The sequence below is a fragment of the Gorilla gorilla genome, chromosome 21 (assembly GCF_029281585.2).
Source record: "Gorilla gorilla gorilla isolate KB3781 chromosome 21, NHGRI_mGorGor1-v2.1_pri, whole genome shotgun sequence".
Taxonomy (NCBI): Eukaryota; Metazoa; Chordata; class Mammalia; order Primates; family Hominidae; genus Gorilla; species Gorilla gorilla.
The window spans coordinates 19,319,504-19,345,721 of record NC_073245.2 but is presented as its reverse complement, the minus strand read 5'-3'; the positions used below and the strand labels follow the sequence as shown (position 1 = coordinate 19,345,721).

At 40.2% G+C, this 26,218-nt stretch overlaps 1 protein-coding gene across 16 annotated transcripts in view; it reads right to left on the bottom strand.

The window, feature by feature from the left end:
- PLCB4 (phospholipase C beta 4) overlaps positions 1–26,218 on the bottom strand; it is a 411,551-nt gene that overhangs the window by 65,880 nt on the left and 319,453 nt on the right. For 10 of the 16 annotated variants that reach the window (XM_055373250.2, XM_055373236.2, XM_055373235.2 and 7 more), the window contains 10 exons: positions 24,774–24,853; positions 24,117–24,201; positions 21,093–21,183; positions 18,999–19,094; positions 13,056–13,156; positions 9,274–9,309; positions 6,566–6,707; positions 5,839–5,923; positions 5,375–5,499; positions 3,472–3,523 (listed from right to left, as the gene is read on the bottom strand). In XM_055373250.2, the coding sequence (XP_055229225.1) occupies positions 3,472–3,523; positions 5,375–5,499; positions 5,839–5,923; positions 6,566–6,707; positions 9,274–9,309; positions 13,056–13,156; positions 18,999–19,094; positions 21,093–21,183; positions 24,117–24,201; positions 24,774–24,853 (893 nt within the window). The remainder of the gene's footprint in view (positions 1–3,471; positions 3,524–5,374; positions 5,500–5,838; positions 5,924–6,565; positions 6,708–9,273; positions 9,310–13,055; positions 13,157–18,998; positions 19,095–21,092; positions 21,184–24,116; positions 24,202–24,773; positions 24,854–26,218) is intronic. The other 6 variants (XM_031004924.3, XM_055373245.2, XM_055373244.2 and 3 more) reach the window with 1 other exon arrangement.

Genomic DNA, 26,218 nt, shown 5'->3' with positions numbered 1-26,218 from the left:
TCCTGGGGGTGTTTGTGTACTTTGTACACTGATGTTCTATATAAAACAGGGATTCTTTGCCTCCACAGGCCTAAAGGGCACAGAATGCCTCTTTAAGAAATGCAGTCCTCAGACTCAGCCCAAAGGGGCAGTCTTTAAAAGTCTTTGCAGGTGGGTGGGAGAACCACAAGGGTGACACAGTGAGAACCATGCAGTGCCCGAGCACCAGTGACAGGAGCTCCTGTGCAGCACTGGGCCCCACATCTGCCATCGCCATGGAACACAGAGGCATGCAGGTGACGGCAATTTCTTCTCTTTTCCCTGCCAGTGACAGCCTTTGCCACCAGCTGGGTGTATGGGAAGGGGAATTAGGAGATTACAGTCAACAGCATCGCTAATACTTTATCAAGCTGGGCTGCCCCACTGCACAGGCTATTTTTCAGCCTTTCTGGTGAGGTGTATGCTTTCAGTCACATAGCATCCAACACATCAGCACAGAATTCAGGCTAAAGTAGCAACAGTATCCTTTTCTGTGAAGGTATTTTAAAATAAATGAACGCATTTAAAAACGACCAGTGAGGTCAGGCATAGTAGCTCATGCCTGTAATCCCAGCACTTTGGGAGGCCAAGGCAGGCAGACTGCCTGAGCTCAAGAGTTCGAGATCAGTCTGGGCAACATGGTGAAACCCCATCTGTACAAGTAAAAAAACTAGCCATGTGTGGTGGTGGGCACCCCTAGCTACTTGAGGGGTGGAGGAGGGAGGATGGATTGAGCCCAGGATGTCAAGGCTGCAATGAGCCACGTTTGCACCACTGCACTTGAGCCTGGGTGACAGAGCGAAACCCTGTCTTAAGAAAAAAATAAATATTGGTGAAGGGAGTGAGACACTGCACGTGCTAATAATGGCTAAGCAGAAATTCTAGGAACAACAAACAACATAGGATTGTCAGGACTTTTTTTTTTTTTTTTTTTTTTTTTGAGAGGGAGTCTTGCTGTCACCCAGGCTGGAGTGCAGTGGCACGATCTTGGCTCACTGTAAGCTCTGCCTCCCAGGTTCACGACATTCTCCTGCCTCAGCCTCCCAAGTAGCTGGGACTACAGGCACCCGCCACCACGCCCGGCTAATTTTTTGTATTTTTAGTAGAGACGGGATTTCGCCGTGTTAGCCAGGATGGTCTCGATCTCCTAACCTTGTGATGTGCCCGCCTCAGCCTCCCAAAGTGCTGGGATTACAGGAGTGAGCCACTGGGCCGAGCCGTCAGGACTTTTTTATACAGAAACAATACTCCCCGCATCAGGCCAGGCTGCCAGGATTCCTCACGGCATGTTAGACAGCTGATGGCATCTCAGGTGTGATCGCTGAGGTGGGCGAGGAAAGTGCTTCAAGCATCACCGGGCCACTGCAAGTTTTCAGAAGTGAGCACAGCCATGCCCGACAGGTCCTGTAAGAGCCAGGAGTGCCAAGGCTGACTCCTTGGGGTCCTTAAAGGACGACTGAACAGAGCACTCATTGAATTTTGCAATGTCTGTGTGTGTGACTGATCACAAGGCCTTAAGCTTTTCTTAAATCTCACTTTTGCACAGAAATGTGCAGTTCCTGAAGTACTTTCGTACACTCATTCAACCTGACTGAGCCGTCGTAAACTGTTAAAGAAAAAAATGTACCCAAACACTTGTTAAACATGGTAAAGTGGGCTTTATTCAAAGGGGTAGGGAGCCATGGTGATAGGTATAAGGGCTCAACCCTTACCCCAACAAGCATACATGGAGATTTAGAACCATGGAGTAAGGTGAGCGCCAGCAGATGGAAAATTACTATGAGGAAACATCAAGGATAAGGATTTCTGGCCAAACTGACTTGATAGGATTATTGCTGAAGGCAGGCCAAGGTGACAGGATATCCAGGGTGGTCAGATACCAAGGGCTGGGGATTTTCACTAAACTGAACTAGCACGATTCTTGCTCAGATTGGATTCTACAGCGACTGAGAGGGAAGCCCAAAGGTGGGTCTCATCAGAAAGGACTCGGTTTTTGTCAAAGGACAAAGTCTTTTTCAGTTCCCTGTTTCGTTCTAGAAAAAAGACATTTTTTTTCCTTTGAGTACAACAAACCCTGTGCGACAGGTGTCACCGTCTCCATTTTATCAAGCAGAGAAGAGAGGCTCTGGGTCTAACACACCTGCTCTAGGCAATACAGCAAGAACTAGGAGCAGCTGGGAGCTGAGCTCAAACCCTGATCTTTAGACTCCCAGCCTAGGGCTTTTACTCACAGTCCAGGGCTGAACCCCTAGGGCTTGATGCCTCGGCCCACTACTTGGGAGAGGAGGAGGTCTATGAAGCAATTTATGCGCAAAATCTCCTGGGTTGGAACACTTGGCATTAAATAACAAAATTGCTTTCACAAAATTCTGAAATATGAATTCAGATCTTTCTCTTCCCAGCTACACAATTTATTTTCTTCCAAAGCACACAGCAGAGGAAAATGTAGGGCATGCTCCAGGTATGTAAGTGGTGGGTGATTTGGGGAATAGCATGGTCACTGTGTTTGCAGCCACATTGGCAGAGAACCATTCAGCAGGCTGGCAGAGGGAGGCAGTGTGCATGCTGAGAAGTCATTCCTAACTCACAACTGCTGAAAAATGTTATCTTGACTGGCAGTGTTCAGTGATAAAAAGATATCCAATCAGGTGAGCCACCATGAAGAAATTCCTAATAGCATCATTATGACGGGATAGTTTTCCATTGGATTCCCCTAGAGGCCTTTGGGCAGTGGTCTGGAGTTATTAATATTTACTTGTTTGGGGACAGACGCATGAGGCTGAGGTGGGGTGAGGGGATGACCACATAGGTTTTTTTTTTATCCCAAGAGAATTCTAATTTTATATTTTCATTTAACCTTTCAGTGTTTCTGTAGAATTAACATTTCCTATTTCACTTCTTGGTTCACAGTTTTCAAGAGTGCTATTTAAGGAAACTAGGACAATATTCACAGCATTATTCTTTGATAACTGCTACTTACAAGACACAAAAAAGAATCAGTAGAGGACAAAGGTTTATTCCCAACTGAATGAAATTCAGCTCGACACCCACAACTTCATTACATATGAAATTAACTTCATTATTTGATTCGTCCCAGGTAAAATGCACATATTTAAGGCCTACATCTCCAGTTAATGTCCAAGTGTGCAGGGATTATTACCTGTCCCAGACATAAAATCCTCCACTATTGATTTTAAAGTGAGAGGATTAAACTGTAGGATATGTATGAACTGCTTCACTTGTGATTTAAAAAACCCAAAACCTGCTTAGTAAAATGGGGTAGATAAAGAATGTATGTGTGCAATTATTCTCTAGGTATTTCATTTCTTTCTATTCCATCCCTCAAACCCAGCTTAAATTCTGTAGCCCCTAATTGAAAATGACACGGCTTCATTAGAGCTGTAGTATGGAGTTCTCAATCTAGGTGAAAACAGTTTAAATCATATTACTCACCCGCACGATCCATTATACTCAAATTTTCCCTGATTCAATTGCATCGCTAAATCTGTCAAGAGACAAAAATAATTTAGCATCTTGTCTTCCTAGACAAAAAAGACCCTGACGGGGTGATTTTAAACAATAGGTATCAGATTGCTCCCAGGCCCACAGGTCCCTCTTTAATACTACAAGGCTCTGCTTGGTCTACTTAAGGCATACTCTCTTCCATGTTGAACTGACCTCACGTTTCATTTAAATTAAACATAAAATGTGTTTTCATAAAGATCACGCTAAAGGTCACTTTTAAAACTGGATTCAATATAGGAGTCGCACCATTGTTCGATGAGTATTGAGTAGAGCTATCCAACCTGCTACAGTGGGAGAGGATGGGTCTCAGGATCCCTGGGCAGAGGAACCCTGGAGATACCCAGGAGGGTGAATATGAAACTTGATTTAAAAGACTGGAAAATGAACTAGGTAAGTATCGCATAAAACTTGGTGGCATGCTTCCAGGATGGGAGGCAGGGGGAATTATTCTAGTGGGGTCTACACTGGCAGCACATGGCTTTTGACTTCTGTCTTGCAAGTGAATAAAATTTTTTCTTTCTTCCCATCCGCAAAAGAAATGGGTAAACTGATGGATATTTTTTCCTCTTCAAAATGTTGTGTTTAAACCTAATATTATAGAATAAAACATAAGCTGGGCTAGCCATTTAATCCATATTATGGACTCACTGACAACTGAGAACACAAGTTGGGCTTTTTTAAGTAAGTGAAGTCATCAGAGCCTTGTTACTGGGCCCCAGCTAGAAACACTCAGGATTGTATTGGTACCTATCACGTCACAGTCTAACCTAGCAAGCACTGTGGGGACCCCATGCAGAATGGCGACTCCAGTAGGAGGAGCTTCCGGTCACTGGGGAGGCTCCTTCAAGGCATGAGAAGTACAGTCAGCTCACACTCATGCCAAAGGAATGAAAGTCAAAGGATCTTCCACTCAATCCAGATAGCAGGGAACAAGGTGACAGGGATTCTTAAAATAAAAAATAGATTTTAAAAAATCCTCACATTGGGAAGCATGGGCAGTTCTCTTAATAGCAAAGAGTTGAAGGAAAAAAGAGCTTTCTGGTTTTGTTTTATTTTACCAGTTGTAAGAACCATGCTGTAGAATTGACCATCTACAGTGAAGAGGGTTTGTGGCATATTTCTATCTATTCTATTTCTATTTTGCTACCTCTAATCTTGATACTGTGATCCTAGGCTCTTAAGCAAACCTCAAAAATTTTAAAAATGTGTTTATCAATTATAAAAATTTGCTCTTTTCCTTCCAGAAAAAAAAAGTCATTATATATTGGAAACCTGACTTTGAGTACACTTTGGAGGACCAAGTTATAGATTAGTAGCTCTTCAAATATGTAACTCCTTATATACCATTTTAGTGGCATTTACTCCAAAATATTCTGTATTTGTTTAGTGAAGTGCCCCTGTGTCAGTCATATTTGCTGAATGTTCACAGTGGTCAGGGTGTTTGCCAAAGGAGAAATGAGTCGCTGTTACTGTACAAAGATACTCAAATTCTTTTCACTTAATTCTGCCTCTGGAAACAAAGATAACAACTTTGATCCAAAAGGAAGAAAAATGAGAAATATTTTGGAATATGGGATAATGGTTAGCAGGAATAGTCATGGCATTTATGAAAGGAATTAAATTCCAATCACAACACATTATCTTCTACCATTGTTTGCTCTATTTTGGGTTTTTTTTTTATTTCTCACCATTATATAAATCCAATAACACATTGCTTTGCCATATGTCTGCTTCCTTTAAAAAATGCCCACAGCCAACTGATGGGAAGTGCTGGCACCATCCTGTCAAAGCGTTCTCATGGAATTTGGGGTCACTGGACATCAGCTCCTACCTGGGGTTTGATAGTTCAGCGAAACCATCTGGCAGCCAGCGTTCCAGAAAATCTGAGGCATGTAATTACTGGAATCGACTCGGCCTCCCTTGGGGTAAATGCGACTCATTTGCCGTTTGTTATAACTGTAACTTATTAAGGAAAACAGAAAAAAAGAGTCCTAAAGCAGAGAAAAATAAACAACAAAGAGCTAAAACAACAAAGGACTAGGCCAACAATGACAAACAAGTAGACAGCACAGAGCAGATTTCACATTTACAAATGATGCTTAAGATCACAGTTCACTGTGTGGATTATAAAAACAATTTTCATTTGGGCAGATTGTCACAGCTGCCATGGTCTTTCCCACATATCATCTTATTAACTCCACCACCAGAATGATATATTAGCCATTTATCTATTTCAGAGGCTCTTGCCAAACCAACGTGAGTCAACCACTCATTCCACTTGATACATAAGGATACTTGACAAATTCAATTGCATGTGTCTTCAAGTAGCCAAGACCGACTGATTCATTAAAAGAAGACATGTTATAATGAATATTGCGTTCTGTAAAAGAAAAGCAAAGATGGATTCGGGAACTCTGCCATCAAACCCTCACCGAAAAACAGCAATAAATAAATGCAATTACACCCTGAATCATGAGGCCTTGGAGGCTAATGCTACATTATTATGTCAGTAGCTCCTACTTTCATTGACATCCTGTGGATGAAGACATCTGTCTTTAAAAAAAAAAAAAATAAGTGCTGAATTAAATTGGGAGTCATTAAAGAAATTACATGTACCCCAATTGCCACAGCCACCACCGAAATATGAATTTTTGATGATAATGATGATTACGATGGCTTCTCTAGCCCAGAAATGAAGTTTTTAAATACTTCTTATGTTTTTTTGAAAACCAGCTTTTGATTAAAAGGAGTCTTGTGAATGCACTTGGGAACAGAAGAGGCTACATGCCCAGCACTAACAAATCCATAGTCTCTCATCGCCACCTTGTGGTTGAAATCGTGAATGACAATGTAATGTCACCACATACCAAGGTGGCTTCTATGGTCTGTGAAACAAAAATAAGGTGAGGTGGAACAGCCCCCATGCCACAAAGAAAAATGGCAACAAATTAGATAAAAGCTCATCAGCACCATAAAAGAAAATCAAGCAAAAAAGGCGACTGCATTTAACCTTTGGTGTTACCTTCTGCCACATGGAAACCTTGAAACTTTACAGGCTGGGCGTAGTTGATCATTGTGGACAAATACGGATGGATATTAGTGGTAGCACCTACATATTTATAAGATGCCATCCACGCCTGCTCATCTTCTACAGTGACCAGGCCCTACAAGCACAAGGAAGAAAACATATAAGTCGATGACTTCAGTAGGACCCACGGATACGTGCTGCAGATTTCCTTAATAAAGATAATTGCACACACACAAATTGAAAGGTAAAGACTTTTTCTTCCTCAATTATACTAAAGGATACTTTAAGAAGTTAGTGTCTATTGTAGCTCTGAATAATGCAAAAGGAGGTAATCATAAAATATTAAGCTTATCTTACATTTGTAGGACATTTTTAGATTTTTAAGGGACTTTAAAATATTCAAGAAATTACTGGCTGGGAACGGTGGCTCATGCCTTTAATCCAGCACTTTGGGAGGCCAGGAGTTCAAGACAAACCTGGCGAACATGGCAAAACCCCATCTCTACTAAAAATGCCAAAAATTAGCTGGGTGTGGTGGCGTGAGCCTGTAATTCCAGCTACTTGGGAGGCTGAGGCAGGAGAATCGCTTGAACCCAGGAGGCAGAGGTTGAGGTGAGCTGAGATTGTGCCATCGCACTCCAGACCAGGCAACAGAGCAAGACTCCATCTCAAAAAAAAAAAAAAAAAAAAAAAAAAAGAAAAAGAAATTACTATATTGGACCTCACAGCAATGCTATGAAATAGATATAGCATCATATTTTTACAAATTGAGGCACAACATCAAAAATAGTGACTCTCAAATATTAGCGTGCATCAGAATCACCTGGAAGACTTTTTAAACTAGAACAGATTCCTGGGCCCCACACTCAGAGTTTCTGTTGAAGTGAGTCTGCAGTGAGGCCAGTCATTGCTATAACTAGTTCCCAGGTGCTAATGATGTTGCCTCTTTGGGGACTATGTTTCACTGTAGCACTCTAGAATGTAAGCCACATACATACGTGGTTTATAGTATTTAAAAAGCACTTAATCTTAAAAGTAACCTAATAACTTGCTGCATAGGACATATTGAAATTGCATTACTTTGCATACAGAAAAAAGAAAACAAATTAGTTTATTTATTGATAGAAAAAACAACAACAAAACCAACAACAAAAATAATACCTTCAAAAGTGATCAATATTTTTGTTGAGAACTTTGCAAAGCTAAATTTCCTGCATAAAGTGAGTCTAGTTGGATAAATTCCTTAGTTGGATGATGTAATCCATAAGTTAAAAAATGGTCAGATGCTGGGCGCGGTGGCTCACGCCTGTAATCCCAGCACTTTGGGAGGCCGAGGTGGGTGGATCATGAGGTCAGGAGATCGAGACCATCCTGGTGAACACTGTAAAACCCCATCTCTATTAAAAATACAAAAAAATTAGCTGGGCATGGTGGCGGGCACCTGTAGTCCCAGCTACCGGGAGGCTGAGGCAGAGCTTTCAGTGAGCAGAGATCACGCCACTGCACTCCAGCCTGGGCAACAGAGTGAGACTCCATCTCAAAAAAAAAAAAAAAAAAAAAGGTCAATTTGTTTGTCTTAACTGATGACTTAACAATCTGAGCATTCTAAATTATCAAACTGATTTCACCAATAAAAGCCTGAAACAATAATCAAGTAATGTAATTTGGTTTTGTTTTTGTTTTTATCATTTTCTTAACGTGTCCTCCTGCTCCCCCATCAAACAACGGCCATGTCCGTTCCTTCCATGTGTGTTTAATAATAATAAATACCACCAGTGCTATGTGCTGGGCACCAGGATGAGTTCTTGCACACACAGTCTCATTACTGTCTGTGATGTGTAGTGGGGATTAGAGTCCTACCCACTGACCATATGAGAAGATTGATGCCTTGAGAATTAAAATAACTTAACTAATAAATGACAATGACCAAATGTCAATCTGTATACTGTTGACTCAAATTATGAATTATGAAATTCTAGAACAAGAGAGTAATGTACTCACAAATATTTTGGGACAGGCCTGTGACCATATTTATTCATAATTCTTTCAAGTTTAATATTTAGAGGGTGAGAAGATACAATCTCAACTCCAAATAGGATAGGACCCCACAGGCAGCAAGGCAGTATTTTCCGAACCTCTGAAGTATGAGAATGAAGTTATCAGGCAAACTTCTGCCTGTGGCTGTCAGTCTCACTGTTGTAGGATAAACCATAAATACTTACTAAATAAAACCACTGTGATCACTTGAAGAACTTTGAAGAGGATGAAAGAAAGTGAAAATGTAACTTTACCTTTCCTACAATAAGGCCAATAGCTAATAACATCAAATAATACTCCTAGAAGTTATGCAGTGTAAAATTAATCAGTGATCTTCCAGAATGTCAATGTAGTGGGAACTAAGATCATCCTTTCTATTATGCTATAATATGGATTTGATGACCTATTCACTCATTCTTATTTTCAAATTCAATATGCTGATGATCATGTAGCTCCACTGCAGGAATGAAATCTCTAATTCCAGTGAAGAAAATGCCTTACTGCATTAAATACCTACTTTTAGAAAATCATCTTACTCATCTGCCCTAGTTTTGTGATTTTTATCAGGATTTAATCATTTTTTCACCACAACTGATTCCTTCCTTTGAAGATTTTTTAAATTAGATGCATCTGATTTAAAATGTGCAAGGGAATTATTTTGTTACCTTTTTGTTGTTTTCATGTTCAAGGTCATCTGAAGCCTAATTAGAGAAAGGAAATAATTTGTTTACTTCTCTAAAGGGCAAAATTCCAAATTTATTAGCCATACACACATAGATATTTAAATAAGTGTAGGTAAACTTGTTATTCTATTTATTTGCTAAGGTGGGACATTACTGATGACAAAAAGCCATGGATGGCCTCACTGTTTTATGCACCAGAAGGGCTAATCTTAATGCTCTTTCCCTCCTTCGTGGACAGTCTTTACCTACTTAGATGTTTTATTATAATTATTTAATTAGTGCTTTAGTCATGGGGCTTAGGAAAAGCAGCATGAATGGTCACTCTTGAGTAACTCAGCATTCATGTCTGGGTATTTGTTATGGACTGTTTGCTGGTGCAGCCCCCCATACTGTCCCCAATTCATATACTGAAACCTTAATTCTCATGTTATGGCATTTGAAGATGGGGCCTTTGGGAGGTAATTTGGTCATGAGGGCCAAGCCAAGAGAGAGCTTGCCTCCTTATTCTCTGTCCACCACATGAGGACATAAACACGAAGAAGACCCCCCTCATTAGGAACTGATTGCGTGGAACCTTGATCTTAGACTTCTTAGACTCTAGAATGGTGACAAATAGTTTTTAGTTGTTTAAGCCAATGGTATTTTTGTGATAGCAGCTCCAACTGACTAAGACACTAAGACAATATTGATGAAGGCTTTAGCAACTTTTTTTTTTTTTTTTTTTTTTTTTTTTGAGACAGAGTCTTGCTCTGTTGCCCAGGCTGGAGTGCAGTGGCACAATCTTGGCTCACTGCAACCTCCGCCTTTTGGGTTCAAGCAGTTCTCCTGCCTCAGCTTCCTGAGTAGCTGGGATTACAGGCACGTGCCATGGCACCTGGCTAATTTTTGTATTAAAACAATACTCTTGAGTCTTAATAGACGTTCAATATTCTCAGAGTAGTCACAATTCCCTATATCAGAAAAGATAGGGTGTAAAGGCAATATTCCTTTGGCTTTGCTCATCAGACAAATACTCTCCCCTCTTCCTATCACCAAATGTATCTGCCTACCTGCATCTTCATCCACTGTCTTCACTAATCAGGTGTTCCTGCTCCTGTGAAGGGCCACACCTTTGCACCACAGCAATCCCACCCTCTTCTACCTCCTCAAGGAATTCCAGGCAGTTATCCCCTCTCTTTCCTGCAAAACTAATCTCTTCCTCTCTACTGCACCACTTCCAAGTTTGCAAACACACTCCAGATTCATTCATCCGAAAAAGAAAACACTCCCTTGGCTCCTCAGGTGCCCTTGGCCACCAGTCCATTTCTTGCTCCCCTTCACATCAAAACTTCTCAAAGGCATAGTCTCTAGTCATTCATATCTGTGTGATCCAGTGTCACCACCCTGCCTGGCACTCCACTGAAATGTCTCTTTAAGGTTGCCAATGACCTCCATGCTAACAACCCAAAGGACACTCTTGAGTCTTCTTATTTAATCAGTCAGTAGCATTTGTTAAATTAAGTTTAGCCTAAAGGTGTCTCTTTACCTATTCTAAAGGTTTCTTCATAAACTTTCACATAGTAAACTGTAGACTGAATGGATGTGTAAACAGACTGGAACCTACTCATGTGCCAATCACTGAGATTCAGCCAATCAAAGGTGGCCAACTATTCAACCTCTGTTCAAATAAGGCAAATAAGCCTGTAACCAATCCAGCTGCTTCTGTACCTCACTTCTGTTTTCTGTAGGTCACTTTCCTTTTTCTGCCAAAAAGTCTTCCACCACATGGCTGCACTGGAGTCTCTCTGAACCTCTTCTGGTTTGGGTCCTGCCCAATTTGGGAATTGTTTTTTTTTTGCTCAACTAAACTCTGTTAAATTTAATTTGTCTAAGATTTTTAACATATTCTACAGTCAACCACTCAGTCCTTCTGTTAACACTGTTCTCTTTCCTGGTTTTCTTGGTGTCACTGCCTAATTTCCCTCCTACTTCTCTAGCCATACCTTGCTCTTCTTTTCTGGCTCCACTTTTAACTAGGGCTCCACTTGGGCCTTCTTTTCCACCTTTCCCTGTGAATCATCTCAGTATTTCCATTGTTTCAAATACGATCTTTTGAACTCCCAACTTGTATCTCTAGCTCAACCTGTCTTCTATATACGCGTGATAATGACTCCAGTGATCATGAGGATAATGACAATGATAAAGATGAAAAGGATGATAATATACCAGCAACTAATACCTTTACAGGAGTTACCATGTGCCAGGCACCACGCTAAGCTCTTGACATGTCACAAACCATCCACTCTTCACAGTGACCCCATGAAATAGGTGTTATCGTCTTCACTTTGCAGATGAGGAAACTAAGGTACACAGAGGTTAAGTAACTTACCCAAAGTTAGACAGTTAGGAAATGAACCCAGAGAAAGAGTCAGATGGCAATGCTATATGAACACCTCCCCTTGAATACTTCACAGGCATCTCAAATAGTCATCCCATTTGAAACTCCTGAATTCTTTCTCTTTCGGTCTTCCCCATGCCAGTAAATGGTACCATCACCTACCCAGTTCCTCAAACAAGGACACTAGAGGGTCATCTCACTTCTTTCTTTCTCTCTCATTCCCACATTCCATCCATCAGTAGGCTGTCCCATTTCTCAACATGTCTTCAAGCCACTCAGTCCTCTCTGATGCATTGTCTGGTTTGACCATCGGGGACTCTCGTCTGGCCTAGAGCAGCAGCCTGTCCTCACTGCTTTTCCTGCTTCCACTCCTGTTTCCTCCTAAACTAGTCTCCATATGGCAACCACAGCAATCTTTTAAAACTTGAGTCAGGCTACACTGCCCCCTTCTCTAAACTTTTTCAGTAGTGTCACATTTCACTGAATATTTGAATTTCTCATAATGGCCTCCAAAGTCCTACATCACCCAGTTCCCACCTACCTGCCTCATCTCATCTTGTCTCACTCCACCCTCACTCAAGCCACTCTACTCACAGCCCTTGCTGTTGTTACTGTGGTCCCTCCGCATGGAAAGTGATTCCTCTATCTCTGTGCATGGCCAATTCCTCTTGACCCTTTGCGTTCTGGTTTCCTTATTCTTTCTACTTCATTATTCTTCAGCATTCGTGTTTATGTTCATAATTGCACTTACCATAAGTTGTAATTATATAGTTATTTGACTACTTGCTTGTTTGCTGTTTTCGATCCCTTTCCCTAAACTCCGGGGGAAGGGGGGGGGCATGAGCTGCCCAAGGGCAGAAGGCAAGTGTGTTTTACACTTTTAGGTCATTATGGCCTAGACTATGCCTGATAAAAGGTAAGTATATGAATAACTATTTTCCTTGGCTGAATATCTGGAAACATTTTTATGCTTACTGTACTTTAGGGGGAAGGTATATAATTAGCAGGACTAGTTCTCGAATGAGGGCTAGACTCGGGATGTTCAGGGGTCATTTTCCTGATGAATTCAAGATTAAACCTTACCCCTGGGATGCTGTCATTGTCTCCCTCCCCAGCTGCAATAACACAATAAATGATAATATTTAGAGGACACTGGCCAAATGGGTAGTGGTTAACACTGGCCCTGATTAATGAGTAATTTAAATGTCCTTTTAAATTTAATATTGTGTATGTGTCAAGTTCTGGTCACCCAGCACAGACTCATATCCTAAGCAATTTAGAAGGGGAATTATAGGTTACTTTATTCTCTTGTGGTTCTCACATTTCCAAAATTTCATAAATAACAGCTGCTACCTCTTGAGAGTGATGAAAGAAAGGGGACTCTGACCTTCTTGACGCTATTTGCAACAGCTTCCTTGTGACCCAAGTCATCAGCAGAAAGTTCATTTCCAAATTTGAATTCGGGGTGAGCTTCCTCCTCTTGGTCAGCTGTGTGAAAGACAAATGGAAAATCCATGACACCAAACCACTGCCAAGTAGTCAGACCTTGTTCACAATCTTGGGTAGAACATAAGCACTTTTAGAGCAAAAGGATGCTAAAAGAAAATGGGGACATTGATATATGCAGTATTTTTTCAAGTAAAACTCTCACTAAACTCTTACCTATTCAACGTCAAGGAGCACATCTTGTTATGTATTATTTCTCCTGCACCTAAAATGTGGTTTGAAATGCTTGATGCTTAATAAATTTTTTTAAGTGGATGGCTACTTCTATTCTAGTATACTAATTCTAAAAATGAAAGCCTCAAACACTGCAGGAATATCTATAACTCATAAAAAGGTGTTTTGATCTTTCATGACATCAAGAGCAAATAAGAAGATGCAAGAAAACAAATACATCGGATAATTTTGAAAGAGACTAAAATGTCCACTTGAATTTTATTGGCATAATGACTTATAGCTTGGAGTGGTAGAAAAAAGAAAGGCCTCAGAAGGATTGTGCTACTCCTGCAAACTATTTGTCAAACCTAGCATAGGTTTCAAAGGCTCAGGGCTCATTTGTCAGGCTCAGGTAGGAGGAGAAGTGGAAGTGGGTGCCAAATAAAGCTGGTGTCCCTGGAGCGTGGTCTAGTCTGTGAAAGCAAGTACACACGCTGTGTTCACTGGTCCAGGAAAGTGACAAGAATGCCAGAATCCACCCAGGATGTTTGTGGGAAAAAAAAAGAAGTACCTGCTGGAAAATGTGCAACATGCTGAGGTGAGATTTGGATTCACACAATCACTATTTGCAGTAATTCCCAGATAAAGAATTTGCCTAAAATCTAGCCAGGATCAGGAGAAACCCACAGACCTCAGGATGAGGACAATATAAATCCACATGGTCACACCACAGGGCATGAGGGAACGTTACTGTAAAAACAAAACAAAAAACCCACTAAAATAATTTCTGAGAAATTCAGAAAGGAGATGAGCAGACCCTTAAGAATGAGATAGATTTTTTTAAAGCATGTTTAAAAGTACAAAGGAGAATGAAAGAACAGGAGTAAATGAAAAATGATTTCACCGATTCTAAGATGTACTTTTTTTGATTTAATATTTCTGATATTGTAGTGTGTTCTTCAACTGATGGTTTTTTCCAGTGAATGGAAACTACTTTTTCTTTCTTAGTCATAATAAAACAGTGGTATCTTTCAACTGGTAGTATCTGGATTCAGAATTTCTAGATAGACTGTTTTATTTTGTGAAGTATCTCTCCAGGCACAGGAAGAGGGTGAGGGAAAGAAACAGCCACCTTCCTCTTCTGGAGCTAACAGTTCTGATGAAGGGATATTCTAGAGGCAGACGATTAAAAAAACAAAATCCAAACAACAACAACAACAACAACAAGTGGGTAATTGTAAGGCTTAGGCAGGAAGAAAAGGATTTGAGGAAATGGAATACATCTTAAAATAATCTAATCCAGCATCTGTCTTTACTTATAAACGAGGAACTAGATGCAGAGATATGATTTGACTTGTCTGAAATCACACAGCAAGATAATGGATCTACCTGTCTCTTGAATTCTTAGCACAGTTCTTCCAGGACTAGGTTTCCATGACCTACAGTCAGTAACCAAGATTTCAAAACTTCTCATGTCACTATTAAATTTTCATTTCATTTATGTCTAGTCTAAACTGCCAATACAGATGTAAACTACTTGAAGGCAAGGGGCATACCCCAAACAAGTGGTGGAGACTTAATAACCACCTTAAGAGAATTGTATGAATACATGATCACTTTCTGAGTGTGCAGATATGCGCAGACACACCTATAACCACATACAATTTTGATATTCTCCACTACTTGTCTCCTATCCTGGGAGCCATATGTCCTTCTGAATCTAAATCCAGCCTAATGCCTGGGCACCTGCTTTCACTGACTGAAAGCCTTTTCTGTTTTCTACAGCCTCCAGGCAGGCCTCCCCTGTTGAACTATGCTTGGTTTCCCCTTGCCTGCTGTGTTGATGTATTTAAATTAGAGACTCTAGCCACACATAGATAGTAGATTCATACTGTGGCACTAAGGTAATTATAGCCAACTGGTTGACCAGAACCAAAGCCAAGTATTACTGAGGCAACCTAAGAATCACACACATAACAGGTGAAACAGGAGCCTTGTGCCATCTAGGTGGATGATTCTGTCCTTAGGTACTTTCCTACGTGGATACTAAATCATGTGGTTATTTCTGTTAAGACTTAACCCAAATCTCAAGTATATTTTGGAATAACATGGGAGTCACTAGAGGCAAATATTTTTCTGCCTGGAGGAATAATTACCATATGGATGTAGATGGTGGGAAAGCACCTTTAAGAATAATACATGAAGCCATACAGATGCTAATTTCAGATGACTGTGTGTGTTTAGGAAACATCACATCTTTGATTTTCATTCGTTCTATTCTTTCTCCTTTTTTAAAAAGTATTTTTGCATATCTATGTTTTCACCATATTCCTGTGAATTGAAAGGGCAGTACTGTAAGGTACAAAAGTCTTGACTCGAATCAGGTAGCTCCGGGATTGAATCTTAGTGCAATCGGTTGCCCGCTGTGGGATCACGTGCAAAATATGTTACCTCTCTAAGCTTCAGTCCTCTCATCTGAAAAATTGGTGTAATAATACCCATTTCAGAGGCAGAGCTTGCAGTGAGCCGAGATCGCACCACTGCACTCCAACCTGGGTGACAGAGCAAGACTCCATCTCAAAAATAATAATAATAATAATAATAATACCCATTTCATCAGGCTGTATACAGGTTAGATAAGGCCATAATGTAAGCTGCCTGGTCCACTGTTGGTACAACGATGGTAGTAATTATTATTAACATTGTTTTCATGTTAATTTATTCCATTATTTCTGCAGTTTGTTTTACTGGATTATCGTATCAGTAATGCCTTACATATTTTAATTACCATCTATGAAATTTAACTTAAAGGAACGGGTTTTACTGAATAGTCATCTTTTTTGTATCTTAGGAGTATTTTCTTGATCATTTGAAACATAGTTCTGTAAATATATTTTTCTTAAATCTTGTTTAGATTATTTGCAAAAAAATGTGAAAAAATATAGTAGGCATCATGGCTGACTATATTTTCCAAAGACAGCTGCCGTATCATCTGCCCTCCTCTGTGCTCTTATGCAACGTGACCTTGTCACTCACTCACCCTCTTGAACTTGGATGGGCCCTGAGACTGCTTCGATGAATAAAACATAGAGGAAGTGATACTGCACCAGTTCCAGGCCTAGCTCTTAACTAATTTAGCAGCTTCTGCTTCCTGCCTCTTGAGACACTGGCTCTTAGATGTTCCATCTGGGGGACTTAGCCATCGTGCTATGAGAAGCCCAAGTCACAGAGAGAGGCCACAGGGGTACTATGGTCAGTGAGGCCCAGCTGAGCTCCCAGCGTTCAGCCAGCATCCACTGCCAGCATGTGAGTAAGCCGTCCTGGATAACCCACCCAAGGGAACCAGTCAGCCCCAGATGTCATCTGCTGACAAGCATGAGAAACCCAAGGGAGAACCACCAACCTAAGCCCACATGACCCACAGAATTATGACAGAAAATGATAAGGTGTTGTTATAAGCCCCTAAATTTGGGGATGGTTTATTGCATAGTAACAGATGACCATAATAACGAGTATCAGCTGAGTAGTATCAGATATCTTTAGCCTCCTATACCCTCCCTGCCACGTAAAACAAACGAAAGTACAGTCATTATGACTTTTCTCTGGGAGTAATGTCAAACCCAAGGACTGGACATGCAACTGAGTCACTTATAAAGTCTGTTCCACAGTCAGGAGTCTTTATTAAGGAGTCTTGAATAAGGTTAGTTCATTCTTCCAACTTTTGGATTTTTAGCTCTATGTCTAGCTTTCCTAAAAGAGAATGTCTTCTGATGGATCTGGGCAAAGCAAACTGAAAAGCTTCTGGTGTTCACCATTCTAGATGCTATTAAGAAAGAACATTCATGATTTACAGGAAGAGGTAAAGATATCAACGTTCATAGGAGTTTGGGAGACTCCCATGGATGACGCTGAGAGGTTCAAGACTTCAGTGGAGGAAGTCACTGCAGAGGTGGTAGACAGAGTAAGAGAACTAGAATTTAAAAGGAGCCTGAACATGGGGCTGAATTGCTGCAATTTCGTGATAAAACTTAAACCGATGAGGAGTTGTTTCTTGTGAATGAGCAAAGAAGGTGGTTTCTTGAGATGGAATCTACTCCAGGTAAAGATACTGTGAGCATTGTTGAAATGACAACATAGGATTTAAAATATTACATAAACCTAGTTGAGAAGGCATCACAGCAGGGTTTGAGAGGATTGGCTTCAATTTTGAAAGAAGCTCTACTCTGGGTAAAGTGTCATCAAATGGCACTGCATACTACAGAGAAATCTTTTGTGAAAAGAAGGGTCAATTGATGCAGCAAACTTCATTGTTGTCTTATTTTAAAAAATTACCACAGCCAACCCAATCTTTGGCAACTGCCTCCCTGATCACTCAAGGCAAGACCCTCCACAAAAATATTTCAATATGATGCAGGTTTAGATAATTGTCAGCATTTTTAAGCAATAGGTATTTTTTAATTAAGTTACATTTTTGGACATAATGCTGTTATTGAACACTTAATAGCCTACAGTACAGTGTAAATAATTTCTGTATGCATTGGGAAACAAAAATTCTTGTGAATAATTTTTTTGCAATATTTACTTCATTGTAGGGGTCTAGAACTGAATCTGCAATATTTCCAAGGTATGCCTGTATATAAATCCGAGGCATTGTATAACCAACGCAAGTCCTTGTCATTTCGTTCATCAATTCTCATGAAGCATAACAAACAATAATTCTCTAAAATCATCCCCAAACTCTCAAATGACCCATTTACAACTGAACATTATGATTGTTGCTATGTGATCAAAGTAAAAGAGAAGGTAATAGCACATACTCAAATATTTTAAGCAAGACTGCCTTCTTAAAATTATCTAGCTACACAGAGATAATTCTGGTGAGCTGGTTATTTGAAGGATTTTGAACTTGAAATTTTAATACTGGCTTTTAGTTTCTAGTTCACTTTGTGGAGACAAACCAGTCATTTGCCTGAGGGTCTCTTAAATTATTTGCCTCTCTACTATCATCATTAACAAGACTCAAGTTCATGTTTTTGTCTATAGAAATGGATTACAAAATGTTCCTTATATTGCTTCCTCTGCCTACTACAGCAAGTGCTTCAGGGATTCTCTGGCTATGAATTTCTGCTGAATAGCTGAATGGCCAATAGGAAGGGAGATGACAAGGCCATTAAAATTTAGTAGCCAGAAAAAATGGGAAGTGTTTGGCAAAATACCAAGAATACCAAAATATTACTATGAGGAATTAAAACAGCATTATTATATAAAAGGGTCTTCTGAAAGAAATTCCTGGTTTTCTTACTCATTTATTTTTGAAACAAGGCCTCAGTCTGTTGTCCAGCCTGGAGTGCAGTGGTAGGATTACATATAGCTCACTGCAGCCTTGAACCTCTGGGCTCAAGGGATCCTACTGCCTCAGCCTCCCCAGTAGCTGGGACTACAGACACAGGCCACCACGTCTGGCTAATATTTTATTTTTTGTAGACATGGGGTCTCATCTCTACGAAAATGTTGCCCAGGCTGGTCTTGAACTCCTGGGCTCAAGCAATCCTCCCACCTTGGCCTCCCCAAGTGCTGGGATTATGGGCTTGAGCCACTGTGCTCAGCCTGGTTTTCTTATTTAAAAAGTATTTTCAAAGCGTGTAACTTAAAATAAAAGCAAACAGCTCACCACTTTCGATCTCCTCTTCATTATCGTCCTCTAAGATGTTTGCTGGGGAGGCAGATTCTCCAGCTTCCATCATGCTTCTCAAAGCTTCCAGCTGTTCTGTTAGCAAAAACACGCAAAGAGATGGTGACAGATGCTAGGTAACATACAAACCCTAGGCCTTGAGATCGACACTGAGGAGGACGTGAAAAGGGAGAAGAAATAGAATGTTCAGGCACCAAGGCGCCATGTTTCTAAGGTTCAGCAGTGATCTCTCTCTCGCCCTTTCCTGGTGGTCTCGACCTTGTAAGAAACCTGCAACAACCACCTTATATACACGTGATGAAGAATTGCGGGGACATGGGTGAAATGCCCAAAATTCTGGTCACCAAGTTTGAGAGGAGGTTCAGTCCTTGTGAAGGATTTAAGGCTAGATAACGAAAGCCCATAATTTGGAGAATCTGGCACAGACCAAGGTTTATGAACAGTTATGGGGAACTGATAGAAAATAGGCAGGTTGGCAACAAAACTTCAGGAAAAAATATTTGCAACTGATTTAATGGGGATTATATCCTACTATACAAAATAAGACTAAATAATTTTTCTATAAGTCAGAAAGATAAAGGTAAACAAAATAATAAAAATGGGAAAACACATAGGGACAAACCACAAATAGTAATATGCAAAAAACGAGTTATTGAAGACACACAAATAAAAAAACCCCTAAGGTACCAATTTTTTTCTATGAGTTGGACACACATTTAAAAATGGCCAACAGCCAGCATTAAGGATATTGGTGGGAAACAGGCACTCTCATATATGACTGGTGAAGAGTCTAAGTTGGTAGAACTTTCCTAAAAGAAAGCATAACAAACTATATCACAATATAAAATATATATACGTTTTGGCTGAATAACTCTAATTGCACCAATTGATTTCAAGGAGAGGGTTGCACAAACATACAAAATAACATTCAAGCATGTTTATAGTAGTGAAAATCCATCAACTTGGGACTCGTTACATCATGCTATAATAAATGCATACAATTCTATGTCATATATATTAAATTCTATATAGTGTTTCATACATTAGGATTAAAGTTAGTATGTAGATTTATATCCTGCTGATGTAAGTATACTTACTTGGTTAAATTTTAAAAATTAAAACTCAGTATCATTAATATGATCTCAGTCATGTTAAAAATGTGGGTATATATCTACACATGTACATTACGTACATGTGTCTATAGTATATGAATACATGTATAATATATGTTAGTGCTGTTACTTTCTTACACTTTTCATTGTCTTGATTTTTCTATGGCATTATTGCTTTTGTAATAAAATAAACTGTCATTAACATAATTTAAAATTTTTCATTTAGAATACTTGGGGGGAAAATGAAGTGTAATCATCCCAATATTTGATACCATTAATTCACTGAACTAGGATATACTCTGAAAGAAAATATTTTCAAGGAAATCATCCTGGGAGAATAAAAGGAAACATGTTTATATAAAATCATTTGTCTCTAGATCTCTCTATTCACATATACACAGTCACACACTCATATGTACCTAGTATCCCTAGATAGGTATAGAGCACAGGGGCAAACTGAAAAGGGAAACTTATGAGGACTTTAGAGTGTATAAAATTATAAAATGCTGGTTCCTTATATCTTGAGAAATTCTAAAATGCTTCTACTTTCCTCTCAATTTTCCTTGGGCCCTCTCCAAATTCTGGCATTTGAATATATAGATATGCTTTTCCTACTGCATGAATTAATTGATATGGAAATTAAATTTAAATGGAAATGTGGCAATCTTGCTCTGAAAAGTACCTGTAACATCACCCCTACACCCTTCCCCCCAAAATCAGTGGTTTTGCAAAAAACGGGTTATTGAAGACACACAAATAAAAAAACCCCTAAGGTACCAATTTTTTTCTATGAGTTGGACACACATTTAAAAATGGCCAACAGCCAGCATTAAGGATATTGGTGGGAAACAGGCACTCTCATATATGACTGGTGAAGAATTCAATAAATTGAATTCTAAACAGCTGAAATGTCCACACATGTTATGTATGCTTCCATTATATATGTGTGTGTTTCACTTACTTTTTTCAACTTCAGGTTTCAGCCGCTTGTTTTTTATGAGTATTTTTCTTTTGAGGTCATTGGGGGATGGCAAAGGCCTGCCTGGTTCAAGCTAGAGGAAACAGAAACAGCTGAATTAAGGAAGGGCTGTGCTTCTCCATTCTCCTTCCCAGTCCAGAAGGAGTCTGGGAGGCCTGGGAGTGATGCAACCCAACACCCACTAGATGGCAGGCGGCACAGCCTTCTGTTTTCACTCCCCAACCCAAATTAGCACACCCATTCAGCTTTTCCTTAGACTAGTGCTGCAAACTTGAAATCCACATAGTTTCCAGAGGTGTGCAGAGCTGCTCCAACCTCCCCAGTGGAGCAGGGGTCTGGCCTGGGATGTGCCGGGGAGGGGTTCCTGCTCCCCAGAGGGCCTTGCACCTTTTAAGTATCTGGTAAAGTGCAAGGGACAATTGTGATGGCTGGGTTCAGAATTAGCTTTCCCAAGTGAGAGGCCCCCCAGATCCCCCAAGTGTCAGGCTGTATAGTAAGCCTGTCTGCTCAGTAGGCTGACCCAACCCTCAACACTTGAGATTGTGGTTTTGTGGTTTTGTAGGTTTGATAAGGGAATCAAGAAGGGAGTTGTTCCAATTCCTGGAATCTGAACTTGACTACAGCATCATTTGCTTAGATTTATATCTGCAAAGGAGGTGCCCCTGTATGCTATCACCTCTGATCTACAGAACCGTCCTGTATCTAGTCTTCCATTCCCCATTCCTCCACCCATCTCTCTATATGCCCACCCATCCATTCATTTTCAAAACTTGCTTTTATACTACTTATTATATGTAAGGCACTGTGCACTCATATGTCTGTCATGCCTCATATAAAACCCTTTGTTGAAATGCTGTTTCCTTCCAGCAGCGTGGTATAACTGGCCCATTCCCCAGTGATCTCTCTTGTACCAGGACGCCTCCAACAAATAAAGCACCATAGGCCATCTTCTTTTCTAGTTATGTGTTCACATTTGTGTCCTGCTCCCACTCCCAAGGTTGAAAGCTCTTTAGCTTTGGGAGCAGGTCTTATTCCCATTTATATTACCCATGCTTCCCCAGACACCGGTCCTGTATTCAAAGGAGAATAGGGTCTTGAGGCAGGGAATATAAGGCCTATTCATGCTGACTTCCTAGAACTAAATCAAATGGAAACACTTCAGCTATGACAGGAAATATCCTCTCCATTTACAAAGGATGTACACCAAGTAAATGACTTTATAACTTTACTTCATCCTATTCATTTACATAGAGCGGACACCAAGTAACCAATGGAAACCTCTAGAGGGTATTTAAATCCCAGAAAATTCTGTAATGGGGCTCTTGAGCCCCTCTGCTTGGGCTGCTCCCACCCTGTGGAGTGTACTTTCATTTTCAATAAATCTCTGCTTTTGTTGCTTCATTCTTCCCTTGCTTTGTTTGTGTATTTTGTCCGATTCTTTGTTCAAGATGCCAAGAACCTGGACACCCTTCAGCTGGTAAAAGTATGTGCACATCACTTCACTAAGAATACAGTGAACTTTCCACAAAAGCAATCACCTTAACCTAATCAGGAAGATAAACGGAGGGCCTAGGTAAAAACAAATAAAATAAATCAGAGCTGTTTCTTAGTTTGGGTTCCCTTAAAATCAGCCTCAGAGAAAAGTAGTATTGCACCAGGTCGTCTACTTGGAAGGAAACTCCAACAAAGGTGTGGGAAAGTGAGAAAAAGAAGACAGGCAGCTCATCAAGGGTGTGTTATCACTGCAGCCAGCTGGAGCACGATCCTGCTGGGAAACCCTGGGAGGCAGAGAAGAGCAGGTGCTCAGGGTTATCCCACCTCGGAAGGGATGAAGCATGGGATAGGGGTGATAATCCCCTGGCACTGCTGGTCTTTCATGTGTGGCAGAGCAGGCTCCAGTGACCAGAGCTCACTCTCAGGCAAAAAGCTGTGGATGTTGGCAGTGGAAAGTCAGGCCAGTGTTCAGGGAAACAGGAGGCACTGCAAGGATATGGGCAGGTCACCTGCAGCAACTGCTTCTGCAAGTTCAAGAGAAGAAGGAAGGGGGACAAAGGATACAGATATCCTTGTCTCTCATATTTTTTTTCAGTTCCCATAGACACACTTCTGAAAAGAACCTCATAAAGTGTTTACATGTAGCACAAAGCACCTTCCTGCTGTCATTTGCTGTGATGTTCTTCTGCCACTACCTCATGCTACCAGGTTTGAGCCCATCAGGTGCTGCTGTCAATAGCAGGTCTTTCTACTTTGATTTCATTAGCTGCCTTGGAGCTCATAACATCTTGTGATTGCGGATCTTAATCTCTTGGAGGTCATGGATCCTTATAAAAATGTGATTAACTCTCTAGAATGAGTATATACAAAAAAAATTGCATGCAATTAGAATGAATTCACAGATCTCATAAAGCCTATCTATGGAGCACAGGTTAATGTTCTTTGCTTTATGAAGAAATTAGCAGGTTTAAAATGAAGTTCAAAAATGTATGTGCAACATTGCCCAGTGATTTATTTTGGAGTTAGGAACATGAACTTCAGGATGTCGTGACATCAATCCAGGGCACTTTCCACAGCACGAGCCTCCCATGGGTTCTGAATCCCGGGTGCATATACAGTTCACCTGGAGGGCTTTTAAAACACCATGCTCAGGGCTGACCCTGCATCAATTAAATCAGTCTCCAAGTGGGGCCCTGGCACAGGTGTTTTTAACAGTTTTGCAGGTGATTCTAACATGTAACTGAATTTGAGAACAACTGACCTGAATCTGGACTCTTGGCCTGGGTGCTTTATGAAATTTTAAGACCCAAAGATCCTCCAAATTAAATTGAACCAGATGTTTATTTTGTGTCTCTTTACATCCCTCTGAAGCATGATGTAAGCTTTCCATACCAAAGAATTTAAATAAATATGAAGATCTTTAGCATTAGTCCTCTAGTACTACTTGACCCTTCAGAAATTTTCAAAACAAATCCATTCATGCTAGAAATATGGTTTGTTAAAAATACATACTGGATGTGATTCAAGTGCTTGTTTCAACAGGAGATCCCCAAATAGATCTTCGCAATATTTGGACATCTTGTACTGTTGATATTTGCTGGAGAGAAAAAAGTGGCATTTGTAAATTCAAACACCCATTAACCGTCCAAGAATAAGAAACACCCATTACTAGGCAATTAAAGATTCTCACTTGGCAAAATGCATTATTGTCCTCTTAATGCTAATGTGAGATGTATCAAAAACTTTAACTGGTATAATTTTAAAAGAAGGAGGAGATTCTGTTCCAAAACTAAGAGCTGGAAAGAAGAATAAAAAATGTCTTTCAAGTTCATCAAATCTGATTTCAAATATACTGTCAAATCTTCCAGCTCAATGGAACTTTAAGTAAGGTGTCCCAATCTCTGAACTTTTATTTGGAACAAGTATTTCTGAAACACATTAAAATGATTTGGTTTGGGGGGACAAGGGTGGTTTTTTGTCGTTTTTTCCTTTTTTTGTTGTTGTTTTTTGCTTTGCATAAGAGTAGGTGCCCTTGCTGGAGAATTATTTGAACTTAGTACTTCACAAAACAAACTATTCAGCTATTTAAAAAGTTGTAGAGCAGGAGTGGGCATTAGGGGTTAGGAAACAATACCACATAGAGACTTGTGGCAGAATGGATCATTATACCTGCAGTGATTTTCAAAGGAGAGAATTACAGGATATTCTGATGTGACAAATGCAGTTTCCTTGATGGCTTGAATTACATCCTTTAAAAACAAAAAAAATGTTAATGAGAGAAAAGAGCAAAAAAATTAAGGCACCCAAAACTATTCAGAGACTATTAATTGAGTCTTTCAGAAAGTCAATTCCAGCAATTCAGACCTGGAGCCCCCATCTACCTTGATACCTCTAAAGGTTGAGTTCCCTGTGGTTATAGCCAGGATGCAGTTAATGGTTAATGACAATTTTTTAAGCTATCTTTTACTTCTCCAGAATTATGGTGCTATTAACTTACAAGAGATTTCACCTAAATGGCATGCCAGTTTGTGGCTTGTTAATCTGCCAGGCCAGGAGTTCAGAGTCCACCTTTCTTCTTGAGGAGCAGGTGATCTCTGGCACAGAGGTTTTCACTCCAGACCACTGTATGACTCCTCCCCACCTCATGCAGAAAAGTGTGGGTAGTAACCTAAGGACTGTTGGAGGCTTTTACTGACTTTCCTCTGTGTTTGGAAATCAGTCTTGGGCTATACTTCATTAACTTGATGTAGATCTCTGTGTACTAACATGACATTTGCAGTATCCCTTGTTTCCTATTAGCCTGGTTACAAGGCCGGGGGAAGGGGTTCTCGTTGGTCAAGCAACATGTAAGTGAAACATAGAAGTGTTCTTGACCCCCCATCTGTAACACAGAACTTAATTACAGAAAACAACATTTGAAGGAGCTAAACATAATCTTCCCTTTCACTATTCTCCATGAAATAGGAGAGGCTTTAAGAGATGGTTGGCCCCGTCTCTGCTTAGCTTTAGAAAGAAAGGCTTCAAACCAGCACTTCTACAACCAGAGCATCATATTTGGTAAAAATCCCCAAATTCTTACTGGTTTGTAGCTAATCACAGGGCAAATCTCATCATTCAGTTAATCAGAAAAATATTTCACAATAGTTATCTAGGCAAATCCATTTGACATGATGAAGCCCAAGGTTAGATAATCTTGAAATATTTTATTGAGGCATTCCTTATGGCTGAGGTAGTCATTTAGTTATTCTTCCTGGCTATGCAAATTCATGGCTTCCCACTTGAATATACTCTTGGTACATACCAAGAAGTATTATCTTGAATTCATTGCTGGTCAAAACTCTCCAACATCTTGGCTAAGAGAAATACTATGCATAGCATCTAGACATCTGCGTGTGTGTGTATGTGTGTTTTTTTTGAGACAGAGTCTCGCTCTGTTGCTGAGGCTGGAGAGCAATGGCATGATCTGGTTTCACTGCAACCTCCGCCTCCTGTGTTCAAGCAATTCTCCTGACTCTGCCTCAGCTGGGATTACAGGTGCACGCCACCACACCAGCTAATTTTTGTATTTTTAGTACAGACAGGGTTTCACCATGTTGGCCAGGCTGATCTTGAAC